General features: G+C 47.6%; 1 protein-coding gene across 1 annotated transcript in view; it reads left to right on the top strand.

Annotated features, from left to right (window-relative positions):
- Nucleotides 1-12,601, top strand: part of CNGB1 (cyclic nucleotide gated channel subunit beta 1) — a 226,273-nt gene that overhangs the window by 18,796 nt on the left and 194,876 nt on the right. The window contains exons 4-10 of the mRNA XM_073659858.1: nt 2,482-2,524; nt 2,599-2,743; nt 2,928-2,952; nt 3,036-3,078; nt 4,290-4,413; nt 4,495-4,519; nt 5,103-5,232. Coding sequence (XP_073515959.1) covers nt 2,482-2,524; nt 2,599-2,743; nt 2,928-2,952; nt 3,036-3,078; nt 4,290-4,413; nt 4,495-4,519; nt 5,103-5,232 — 535 coding nt within the window. The remainder of the gene's footprint in view (nt 1-2,481; nt 2,525-2,598; nt 2,744-2,927; nt 2,953-3,035; nt 3,079-4,289; nt 4,414-4,494; nt 4,520-5,102; nt 5,233-12,601) is intronic.

Genomic DNA, 12,601 nt, shown 5'->3' with positions numbered 1-12,601 from the left:
TTACACAGGAGTTGCCGGCAGCGTCTCCAGACTTGTCACCATCAAGCACATCGAAGAGGTCACTGGTCGGTGATTACACAGGAGCTGCCGGCAGCATCTTCGGATTTGTCTCCATTGAGTACACCAGAGACGTCCGTGGTCGGTGATTACACAGGAGTTGCCGGCAGCGTCTCCAGACTTGTCACCATCAAGCACATCGAGGAGGTCACTGGTCGGTGATTGCACAGGAGCTGCCGGCAGCATCTCTGGACTTGTCTCCATCGAGCATGTTAAGATCTGAGGTTGTGGCTTGTAATAATCACTTCGGCAGGTTAACGATGCAACTATTTTTTATTCCTTACATCAAGGTTTTACACCAACTCCTGTTAAATGGGCAAAATACATTGCCCCCAGTCCACAAGATCCCTTCCGGAGCCGGTAGTTCCACTGGCTTTGTATCAGGCGATACTCACTGTCTCCCAACTTTTGGTTGGCCCACAGATCTCGTATCTCCCTCCAGTATAGTCTGTAGTCACAGTGCACGATCCTCCAGACGACAGATAAAACTGTAGAAGCACAGGTATCCAGCAGCAACAGTTCTTAAGAAAGTTTATCAAATCCAGATCACACAACTGTAGCACGTTTACCCAGCCCAGCTGGCTACCAATTTCCAGACTACATAGGCCATCCATCTATGGGCACCAGGACCTCAGCCATAGATGTTCACCTCTTGATGTCACTCCGCCAACTCCCTGAGTAAATATGTGGCTTCTTCCTCCCTCCCTGTGGATAGGCAAAAGTGTTTACACCCTCACCCCCCCCCGCAAAGTTAACTGTGCATTGGTGGAGGTATTTTTGTCAAGTGGAATCCATCACCTGAGACTGCATGTAAGACTCCCTGTGGTGACGGCTCCATTGGGTCTACTATCCCCATCTACACAATGGGACTAGTGGCTGGGAGGACAATGGCTTGAGGCCCCTGAGATACTAACGAGATTAATGGAATGATTGCTTTACATTTACCTTTAGAGATCTCCTGTCTGGTCTTATGTATGCATAAGATCCATCCTGCACGTCTTCCTCTGCTTACTGTCACTGAACATTGATTCTTGAGGCTGAACTGACAAACAAGCAAATCTGTAATAAAACAGAGCAATAAGATTGATGCAACCAGTGTTCTGTGATGGAAAAAGTCTGCATCACATAGAGCCGCGGACTCCGCTCTATGTGCATTAATCCAAAAGTCTTTAGAACAAGGCCAGCTCCTCACAGAGCACATCGGGGACGTCATTGGTAAGTGATTACCCAGGAGCTGCCGGCAGCGGATCCTGATGATTTCCTTCCTCAGACGACCATTAATGACCTCAGTTACAGCGGCCGAGGCCAGAGGTGCTGGGATTTCTGCATGAGGCTCAGACTCCAGACTGAATACAAACTGATGTGATGATTGTTGCTTCCATCGTTCACAGATCCGTGACATCTCCATCCAGTGATTCCACCTCCATCCAGTGATTCCACCTCCTTCCAGTGATTCCACCTCCATCCAGTGATTCCACCTCCATCCAGTGATTCCACCTCCATCCAGTGATTCCACCTCCATCCAGTGATTCCACCTCCTTCCAGTGATTCCACCTCCTTCCAGTGATTCCACCTCCTTCCTCCTGCTGTGACATCAGTGTTGAGGGGTTCTTATCGCAGATCTTTGTGGGGAGGTGGTCATGTCATATATAGCAGATCTTTGTGGTGCGGTGGTCGGGTCGTACATGGCTGATCTATGTGGTGCGGTGGTGGGGTAGTAGATACCAGATCTTTGTGGGGCGGTGGAGGGGTCGTACATGGCAGATCTTTGTGGGGCGGTGGAGGGGTCATACATGGCAGATCTTTGTGGGGCGGTGGTCATGTCATATATAGCAGATCTTTGTGGGGCGGTGGTCAGGTCGTACATGGCAGATCTTTGTGAGGAGATGGTCGGGTCATACATGGCAGATCTTTGTGAGGAGATGGTCGGGTCGTACATGGCAGATCTATGTGGGGCGGTGGTGGGGTCATACATGGCAGATCTATGTGGGGCGGTGGTGGGGTCGTATATGGCAGATCTTTGTGGGGCGGTGGAGGGGTAGTATATGGCAGATTTTTGTGGGGCGGTAGTGGGGTAGTACATACCAGATCTTTGTGGGGCAGTGGTGGGGTCGTACATGGCAGATCTTTGTGGGGCGGTGGTCTGGTCGTACATGGAAGATCTTTGTGGTGCGGTGATCGGGTCGTACATGGCAGATCTTTGTGGGGCGGTGGTCTGGTCGTACATGGAAGATCTTTGTGGTGCGGTGGTCGGGTCGTACATGGTAGATCTTTGTGGGGCGGTGGTCGGGTCGTACATGGCAGATCTTTGTGAGGAGATGGTCAGGTCGTACAAGGCAGATCTTTGTGGGGCAGTGGTCGGGTCGTACATAGCAGATCTTTTTGGGGCGTTGTTTCTTCTCCTGATTTTCCGTGTCTTTTCAGTTGATGCCGGCGCTCAGGATGGGGTTACAACGTCTGATAAGAGGTACGATATCTTCCATTTGGCCTCTGCCTCCTCTACTCATCCTCCTTAACTAGGGGCCGTTTGTTGACTTTCAGTTCTGGGGGCGTTATTGGCTGGATAACACAAGGACTGGGGAAGGTGGTCCCTCAACCTGCAGACAATCAATTTGTGGCAAGAGGAAACCAGGAGGTGACGGAGACGGTTGTGGAGCAAGTTTTGGACACCCCTAAATCGAGCTTGGTAATAATGCCGCTGGTTTTGCTGATGTACTCTGTGCTGCTGTTGCCATTCCTCCCGGCGCGGATTGCCTGTCATTTGTACTGATATCATGTGATGTGTGTGGCCGGGTGTCGGTTGTCGTCGGCTCTGTTCGTGGTGTGATTTTGCTGCAGCCCCTCAGTTCTGACTTTTGTTTCGGTTTCAGAAGGTGGCGGCAGTGAGTGACGCAGGTAAGCAGCGGCGGACATGACAGAGGTGTCCTCATCCACTGAGAAACGCCACCATTCACATTTCTTTTTCCTTTTTTTCACAGTGGACAATATGGCGGAGAGCAGCCCCGTGGAGCACAGTGACAGGTACAGACGGACAGCAGGACACCCCTAGTAAACACATGGCCTCCAGTCATCTATGACAGCTGCTCCATGGGGGGTGCGATGTCTGCCGCCGCATCTTAGTGATACACACACGTGGTCAAAATTGTTGGTACCCCTGGACAGAAATGATGGTTCTTCTTAACTTAATATTTTGTTGAACCTTTTGAGGCGATCACTGCAATCAGACGATTCCTGTAACTGTCAATGAGACTTCTGCACCTCTCAACAGGTATTTTGGAGACTCCTCATGAGTAAACTGCTCCAGTTGTCTCGCGGTTGAAGGTTGCCTTTTCCAGACGCCATGTTTCAGCTCTTTCCAAAGATGCTCAATAGGATTTAGGTCAGGGCTCATAGAAGCTACTTCAGAATAGTCCAATGTTTTCCTCTTAGCCATTCTTGGTTGTTTTTAGCTGTGTGTTTTGGGTCATTATCCTGTTGCAAGACCCATGACCTGCGACTGAGACCAAGCTTTCTGACACTGGGCAGCACATTTCTCTCTAGAATCCCTTGATAGTCTTGAGATTTCATTGTACTCTGCACAGATTCAAGACTCCCTGTGCCAGATGCAGCAAAGCAGCCCCAGAACATAACAGAGCCTCCACCATGTTTCACAGTAGGGACAGTGTTCTTTTCTTGATATGCTTCATGCTGAACATAGAACTGATGTGCCTTGCCAAAAACTTCCATTTTTGTCCCATCTGTCCATAGGACATTCTCCCAGAAGCTTTGTGGCTTGTCAACATGTAGTTTGGCAAATTCCAGTCTGGCTTTTTTATGATTTTTTTTTCAACAATGGTGTTCTCCTTGGTTGTCTCCCATGAAGTCCACTTTGGATCAAACAATGACGGATGGTGCGATCTGACACTGATGTTCCTTGAGCTTGAAGTTCACCTTTAATCTCTTTAGAAGTTATCTTTGGCTCTTTTGTTACCATTCGTATTATCCTTCTCTTTGATTTGTTATCTATTTTCCTCCTGCGGCCACGTCCAGGCAGGTTGGCTACAGTCTCATGGATCTTAAACTTCTGAATAATATGTGCTATTGTGGGTTTTTCTTTCCTTATAACGAGGGGTACTAACAATTTTCACCACGTGTGTAGGAGCGCTGCACTGGCGGCCATATTAACTGTCATCCAGCTTTCCCAGGATCTGACATGGTCATCGCCACTCACCAGTCTCTCCATGCCACTGCAGCTCCTCCAACCGCGTCCTGTCCTGGTTATCCCACGGCCTGGAGAAGGTCATCCCCCAACCAACGTGGAGCATGAGGGCGAGTCCAGGTGCCGGCCCGGAGTTCAGCGCTGCCGCTGCGGAGCAGGTACGTGGCTGCGTGGTATAGAAACTGCACCTGGGGAAATATTCTGCGCCCTCTAACCTTCCTCTCCTGATTACTCAACAGAAGCCACAACCAGAAAAAGTGGAAGGTGGGTGCTCCAGACCCTTTAGGAGGTGGTGGGAACAGTGCATGGATGGAGTATAGCTGTGAAGCACCTTACATGGGAACTAGGGGGAGGTTATAATGTGACAGGCATGTGATGTAATGTGACGAGTGGAGACTGGATGTTGTAATGTGACAGGTGGAGACCGGATGTTGTAATGTGACAGGTGGAGACCGGATGTTGTAATGTGACAGGTGGAGAACGGATGTTGTAATGTGACGGGTGGAGACCGGATGTTGTAATGTGACGGGTGGAGACCGGATGTTGTAATGTGACGAGTGGAGACTGGATGTTGTAATGTGACGGGTGGAGACCGGATGTTGTAATGTGACGGGTGGAGACCGGATGTTGTAATGTGACGGGTGGAGACCGGATGTTGTAATGTGACGAGTGGAGACTGGATGTTGTAATGTGACGGGTGGAGACCGGATGTTGTAATGTGACGGGTGGAGACTGGATGTTGTAATGTGACGGGTGGAGACCGGATGTTGTAATGTGACGAGTGGAGACCGGATGTTGTAATGTGACATATTACTAGTGACACTTTGTTTTTTTGTTTTTTCACCAGAAGTGATTGTTGCTCCGGTGACCCAGGCTGTCAATCCTGTACCACCACCCCCGCCTGTCACAGCAGAGGAGCAATCAGTGGTCACCTCAGAAGTGGAGGCTGCCTTAGTGGACAAAAAGTCAGAATCGAGGTATGCTTATAATAACGGCTGATAAGAGGAGCTCCCATGTCCTGCACTATGAGCAGAGGTTCCAAATGTCCCGGATTCAGCAGGACTGTCCCGCATTCAGCAGGACTGTCCCGCATTCAGCGGGACTGTCCCGCATTCAGCAGGACTGTCCCGCATTCAGCAGGACTGTCCCGCATTCAGCAGGACTGTCCCGCTGTCTCGACACTTCAAAGCTTTGTCCCAGCTTAAATACTCGTCTCTCCCCAACATCTTCATCGCTCCGTAGCTCCTCCGCCTCAGGAGGGGGGGCAGGACAATTTCTCTCTGCTCAGTGCATAAATTGAATTATAAGATTCACTGCTTCTTCTCCTGCGATCTCATCTCCCCAGGAGTTGAACTCACATCTCAAGGTTTGTAGGCAGCAGCTTCATCTATGAGCCGCAGCTCATAATAACCAGAGGAGAGTGTGGTAATCTTGACCTGTGGAGTCAAGATTACAGGCAGTGAACACAGAAGCAGATTCTGTATGTACATAGGGATATATTGTATATCTCACTGTATTTTTATGTTCCCTGTATACTGAGGTGAAGAAAAAGTCACATGTTTTTGTTCCTATAAAACTGCTAAACGTCATAAAAAGCAATGACAAAAATGTAAAAAAGAAATTGTGAATCTCCCCAGTAATCAAACCCACAACCTCCAACATTACAGGCAGGAGGTAAAGCTGCTGAGCCACAGGCTCTGGTGAGGTCATGGGAGAGTTTTGTGCACTTGATCTGTGTCGCAGGTTCTGACTCCAGGCAGATTGTACTGATACATTGTGGAAAGAAAAAGAAGCAGCTCCCCTCCATGAAGCAGCTGGGGGTCTCCGGGATCGTGATCAGCGCTGCTGCTTGTGCTCAGTAGACAGGTAATAGGAAAGACGATGATCCGGCTCCACAGACTTCAGTAGTAAAAGCAAATGTCATTTATTTAGAATTTTTAAAAAAAATATCCAGATGGCGATAATGTAACTGCAGCTGGCAGCGCTGATCACGATCCTGGAGACACTCCGCTGCTTCATGGAGGTGAGCTGCTTCTTTTTCCTTTCCATTTCGTGACTCTGCCTCCGTGCTCCTCCATATCTCCTAAGATTGGACTACTTAGAGTTTTTTGGGGTAACACAGTGGATTTTTTACAAGTTTTTTATTACAATATACATAACGCACCACAGGAGTGTTTTTTTTTTTTTTGACATGGATCCTTTATATGAACATTCACGCAGAGAGCGTGCTGCTCAAGTCTTCACTATTAACCCTACTAAACCGGATCTACCCACAGATGTGCACAATCTAATCATGGACATAGAAAAACTCTCTTTGAATGAAGCCAAAACATGGTGGGACCAAAGAACTCTGAAAAATTATATTGAAAAAGATATGATTCCACGTGGCCTACGCATCAGAAAAATCCCCACTACGCATCAGAAAAATCCCACTACACATCAGAAAAATCCCCACTACGCATCAGAAAAATCCCCACTACGCATCAGAAAAATCCCCACTAAGCATCAGAAAAATCCCCACTAAGCATCAGAAAAATCCCCACTACGCATGAGAAAAATCCCCACTACGCATCAGAAAAATCCCCACTACGCATCAGAAAAATCCCCACTACGCAACAGAAAAATCCCCACTACGCAACAGAAAAATCCCACTACGCATCAGAAAAATCCCCACTACGCATCAGAAAAATCCCCACTACGCATCAGAAAAATCCCCACTACGCATCAGAAAAATCCCCACTAAGCATCAGAAAAATCCCCACTACGCATCAGAAAAATCCCCACTACGCAACAGAAAAATCCCCACTACGCAACAGAAAAATCCCACTACGCATCAGAAAAATCCCCACTACGCAACAGAAAAATCCCACTACGCAACAGAAAAATCCCACTACGCATCAGAAAAATCCCCACTACGCATCAGAAAAATCCCCACTACGCATCAGAAAAATCCCCACTACGCATCAGAAAAATCCCCACTACGCATCAGAAAAATCCCCACTACGCATCAGAAAAATCCCACTACGCATCAGAAAAATCCCCACTACGCATCAGAAAAATCCCCACTACGCATCAGAAAAATCCCCACTACGCATCAGAAAAATCCCCACTACGCATCAGAAAAATCCCCACTACGCATCAGAAAAATCCCCACTACGCATCAGAAAAATCCCCACTACGCATCAGAAAAATCCCCACTACGCATCAGAAAAATCCCCACTACGCATCAGAAAAATCCCCACTACGCATCAGAAAAATCCCCACTACGCATCAGAAAAATCCCACTACGCATCAGAAAAATCCCCACTATGCATCAGAAAAATCCCCACTACGCATCAGAAAAATCCCCACTACGCATCAGAAAAATCCCCACTACGCATCAGAAAAATCCCCACTACGCATCAGAAAAATCCCCCTACGCATCAGAAAAATCCCCACTACGCATCAGAAAAATCCCCACTACGCATCAGAAAAATCCCCACTACGCATCAGAAAAATCCCCACTACGCATCAGAAAAATCCCCACTACGCATCAGAAAAATCCCACTACGCATCAGAAAAATCCCCACTACGCATCAGAAAAATCCCCACTACGCATCAGAAAAATCCCCACTACGCATCAGAAAAATCCCCACTACGCATCAGAAAAATCCCCCTACGCATCAGAAAAATCCCCACTACGCATCAGAAAAATCCCCACTACGCATCAGAAAAATCCCCACTACGCATCAGAAAAATCCCCACTACGCATCAGAAAAATCCCCACTACGCATCAGAAAAATCCCCACTACGCATCAGAAAAATCCCCACTACGCATCAGAAAAATCCCACTACGCATCAGAAAAATCCCCACTACGCATCAGAAAAATCCCCACTACGCATCAGAAAAATCCCCACTACGCATCAGAAAAATCCCCACTACGCATCAGAAAAATCCCACTACGCATCAGAAAAATCCCCACTACGCATCAGAAAAATCCCCACTACGCATCAGAAAAATCCCCACTACGCATCAGAAAAATCCCCACTACGCATCAGAAAAATCCCCACTACGCATCAGAAAAATCCCCACTACGCATCAGAAAAATCCCCACTACGCATCAGAAAAATCCCCCTACGCATCAGAAAAATCCCCACTACGCATCAGAAAAATCCCCACTACGCATCAGAAAAATCCCCACTACGCATCAGAAAAATCCCCACTACGCATCAGAAAAATCCCCACTACGCATCAGAAAAATCCCCACTACGCATCAGAAAAATCCCCACTACGCATCAGAAAAATCCCACTACGCATCAGAAAAATCCCCACTACGCATCAGAAAAATCCCCACTACGCATCAGAAAAATCCCCACTACGCATCAGAAAAATCCCCACTCCGGTTCATTTGTTAGTGGGTGGGGCGCTGTTCTATCCATCTGATCCCTTCAACTTATTGAACTTATTTTAAGGTGCAAGATCCGGAAGATTCTATTATTTGTACTAAACAAAAGAAATTCAGCCGTGACACAATAGATGATGAGAAGGATCAGGTATATGAGTGCGGCAGAAGGGAACGCCCTAAAAAAATGTCCCAAATCCATTTTAAAACGCAGTGGATTTAGGACCGGTTCACACCTAGATCCCAAGTCCCGTTTTCCTCATCTGAATCAGATAATTCCACTGATGCCTCTGAGGGGGATCTAGTGAATGTAAGACCCCAATATTATTAGTTTTTCAAAAAACGGGGGAGAAGAGCAGGTCGGAAGCACCGGAGAAACTGTGGAATCAATCAAAGATGGAGTCCGGAGCAGATTCCAGCACTAGACGTGGATCATCCACCATCCGCTCCCCTCACGACTGCTGAACAGCGACTGCTTTCTAAAGGGTTAAATTTTGATGTCACAAACAGAAAGCTTGATATCGTTTCTATCATCAAAGATATTAACCGTTTTGTGAGAGACTTAACCATTAAAAACCATTTCCGGTCAGATGACTCCCAAAACCAAACGCTCCCCCAGAAACCTACCAATCTGTACGGGGGTCTAAGATTTCCAGAACAACTTGCACTTTGATGCCGAACAGATCTCAACTCAGAGGAAACTCCCGATTCCGGATCTATCTTCCATCTCCTCATTCCGGAGCAAAAATTCACAGTTTTATCCAATACAAACACGTAGTGACACCATGGACAGGATCCAAGAAGACGCAGAACGTGACCTGAAGACATCACAGCAGGAACCCATAGAGGAAAGAGCAATCTGAAGAACTGACAATCGTTCCAGAAGAACAGACATGGTGATCAAGATGTCGGACGAGGGCGGATCAGTGGTGGTCTTGAATAGTGAGGATTCTGTCCTTTCTATTAATAACATGTGGCTAGATCACAATATATATACCAGTCTTTCCAATGACCCAACGGCATTTTTTTTTCAGGAAAAACTCATCTAAATAGTACAAGAGGGTTTTTCTTTGGGCTTTTTCACTAAAAAGGGAATCAGAATTCCTCATTGTGGATTCTCCAGCTATTCCCATCTTACATGCCTTACCTAAGACTCAGAAGAATGGACGACCACCACCCATGCCCCCAATGATCTCAGGAATCGGCTCGCGGGGAGAGACTAGGTCGATGGTTGGACTCGGCTTTACAGCCACTTCTCCTGCGTATTCCAGGTCGACGTCCTCCATTTATGTGATAATGTCACCTGGTCACATTCGTGGTCATGGCTGACCCGTGACGTCACGGCGCTGTACACCACATTCCTCACCACATAGCCATCTCCGCCATAGACCACCATATGCTCAAGTACGGCTCTTACTCCCATCAACTTCAATCCTTCATTAAAACAGTTTTATCTATTAACACATAATTATTTTATGTTCAATGGGATCTTTTTCTCCAGACTGGTGGAGTTTCTCCGGGGGCTGAACGTTCCCGTCGGGTTGGTAATCTTGTTCTGGCTTGGTGGGAGGATTGCTGTGTGCACAGCGCCCATAACCCCTTCTGTACATCCCTCATTTATTACTCAAGATTTATTGATGATATTTTAATGGTTTGGGGGGAAACATGGATGACATTCCAGAATTTCTATCGTATCTGAACAATAATGAATTTAATTTACGATTTACATCCACCATCAACCATAACTCTATTACTTTTTTGGACTTAGAACTAAATGGTCAAAATAATGAATTAATCACTTCTAAACCGTTCAGGAGACCCCCATCAGGGGATATAATCTTACATGCGCACAGTGTTCACCCCCCCATGTCCTGAAAGCCATTCCAGTAGGAGACATTACTAGCGCGAGGAGGATTGTACTGACGCCATTTATACCACCATTAATTCTAGACGATCAAGTAGAAATGATCCAAGATGGACCTTAGATAGAGCAAGAAGAATATCAGATAGTAAATGTAGAAGCAATCTCATCACTAAAAGGGTCTGCGACACCAGCTGGAATATCCCAATATTACTCCTCACCTACAATATCTGCAATATCCAATATAGTAAAACGCATCCTGGATATCCTACAGAGGATTCAGTCATGGATGAATATTAAAGGACGGGATTAGGGACGCTCCACGTAGACCACCAACAATAGGCAACAACATCTCTCCAGAGGAAAGCCCATCAGAACGACTGGTAACCGGCTATATAAGAGGAAAGCCCATCAGAACGACTGGTAACCCCCTATCAACTAGTGGCGACCATAAGTGCAAATCATGTCGGGTTTCATCAAAAAAATAACATAATTCCAAGGTAAATCCAATAAAAGGGTTTCTGAAGGGTAACACTGATTATGTGATTTACATGATTGACTGCATTATTTGTAATCTAAAATATATCCGATCAGCTACTAGGAAATATAAAGTCCGTCCGAGGGAACATTTCTAGGATCTTTCCCATCAGTCTAATCGCAGTATGTCTGCTGCTTCCAGACATTTATCAATTGTCATAATAAATGCAGTAAAGGCCGATCAGCTTCTGCCATAGAACATGTTCTCGCCACATCCGTGGTGGAGACAGACAAAATAGAAGGTGACGCGCCCAGGGGATGGGGACGACTCGGCGCCCGGGCCTTGTTGTTGGTTTTGGGGGATGCCGCGGTGGCCGCCTCCCGGGGCCGTACCCTGGGGTCACTCTTAAAAAGCAAGGAATGGGGAAAGTTTGTGACACCACCCGTGGTGTCTGGTGAGGATCACCAGCGCTGCTACAGTCCTCTGAGGCCGGTGGTCAGGCAGCTTAGTTGGTGCGGCCCCCCACAGGTGGAGCGGGGCCTCAGGGCAGCGTAGGAGAAGGGATGCAGGACAGAGGGGACCCAGCCGGGTCAGAGGAAGGAAAGAAGAATAGGCACACACACGACAGTTCACTTCAGTACCTTTACTGGTGGTGTTTCAGGCACGATCCAGGGCACTGTAGGGTGAAGGGTGCACATCAGGACTCTCCCCAGTGAGCGGGTGTGGGGTCTCCTGTTTCTTGCCTTTTCCTGATAAGTTTATGACCTGCCTGGAGGCCTAACTTGGTCTCTGTCTGGCATCTGCTGACCTGGTGGTAGGACCTTCTGTTGGAGATCACACTCCCTGGTCTCCTGGGCCTCAGTAACTCCTGACCCTGGTATATCAGTCAGCTTTTGGTGTTCCTGGAACATGTAGTTCGCCAGGGGTTCCGGTAGTTTCTGCTGGTTGTAGAGATCCCTGCAGACGCGGACCCGGTGTCCGGTATATGATCTTGGAGTGAGCTGGCTAAGCTCCTCTGCCCCCTATGTAGCTCGCTTACTCCACTTGCCTTCGGCCACGCTCGGGGCCCTCACTAGGCTTCACACTGGCAGTAGGCCTCGCTACTCTTCACCGCTCTTATGGCATCGGCACGCCTTAGGCTCACTAGTCTGAGCTTTATGAGTCTGAACTCTCTCTAGAGGGACTGGAACTACCTCTGTCCCCTGAGGAAACTGTTCTCTAGACTGACTGCCTAGCTCCACCTTCCCTTTTTATATCCCTATCCGGGCTCCCTCTGGTGGTCTAAGGTGGAGGTGTGTGTATGCTATGAGGGCCTCTTGTGGAGGAATCCGTCCATGCACCCCTGTAAGATCTGTGGCACCAATGCACAGCAGGGCGCCACAGAGGCGTTCTGGATTTTTGTACTGGATACTAGAATTCCCTCAGGCTTAAACTATAGAGAAGAGTTTGTTGCATTACTGACTCGGTGTCTCATTCTCGTTGTTAATATTCCTGTTACTTTTTAATTCGCGGCTCTTACAATTCTTTTTGCAATCTTGGGTTGTCACCCGCCTGCTGCGCCTCTTCTTGATTAGTGCCGGCATAAGACGGGTCCGGCCCGTATGTCTGACACTTATTCATGCCAA

This window comes from Phyllobates terribilis, unplaced genomic scaffold (assembly GCF_046119375.1).
Source record: "Phyllobates terribilis strain yellow unplaced genomic scaffold, ASM4611937v1 Scaffold_14__1_contigs__length_39327217, whole genome shotgun sequence".
Taxonomy (NCBI): Eukaryota; Metazoa; Chordata; class Amphibia; order Anura; family Dendrobatidae; genus Phyllobates; species Phyllobates terribilis.
Note: the sequence above shows the minus strand (reverse complement) of the source record. Positions and strands in the feature narration are given on the sequence as shown.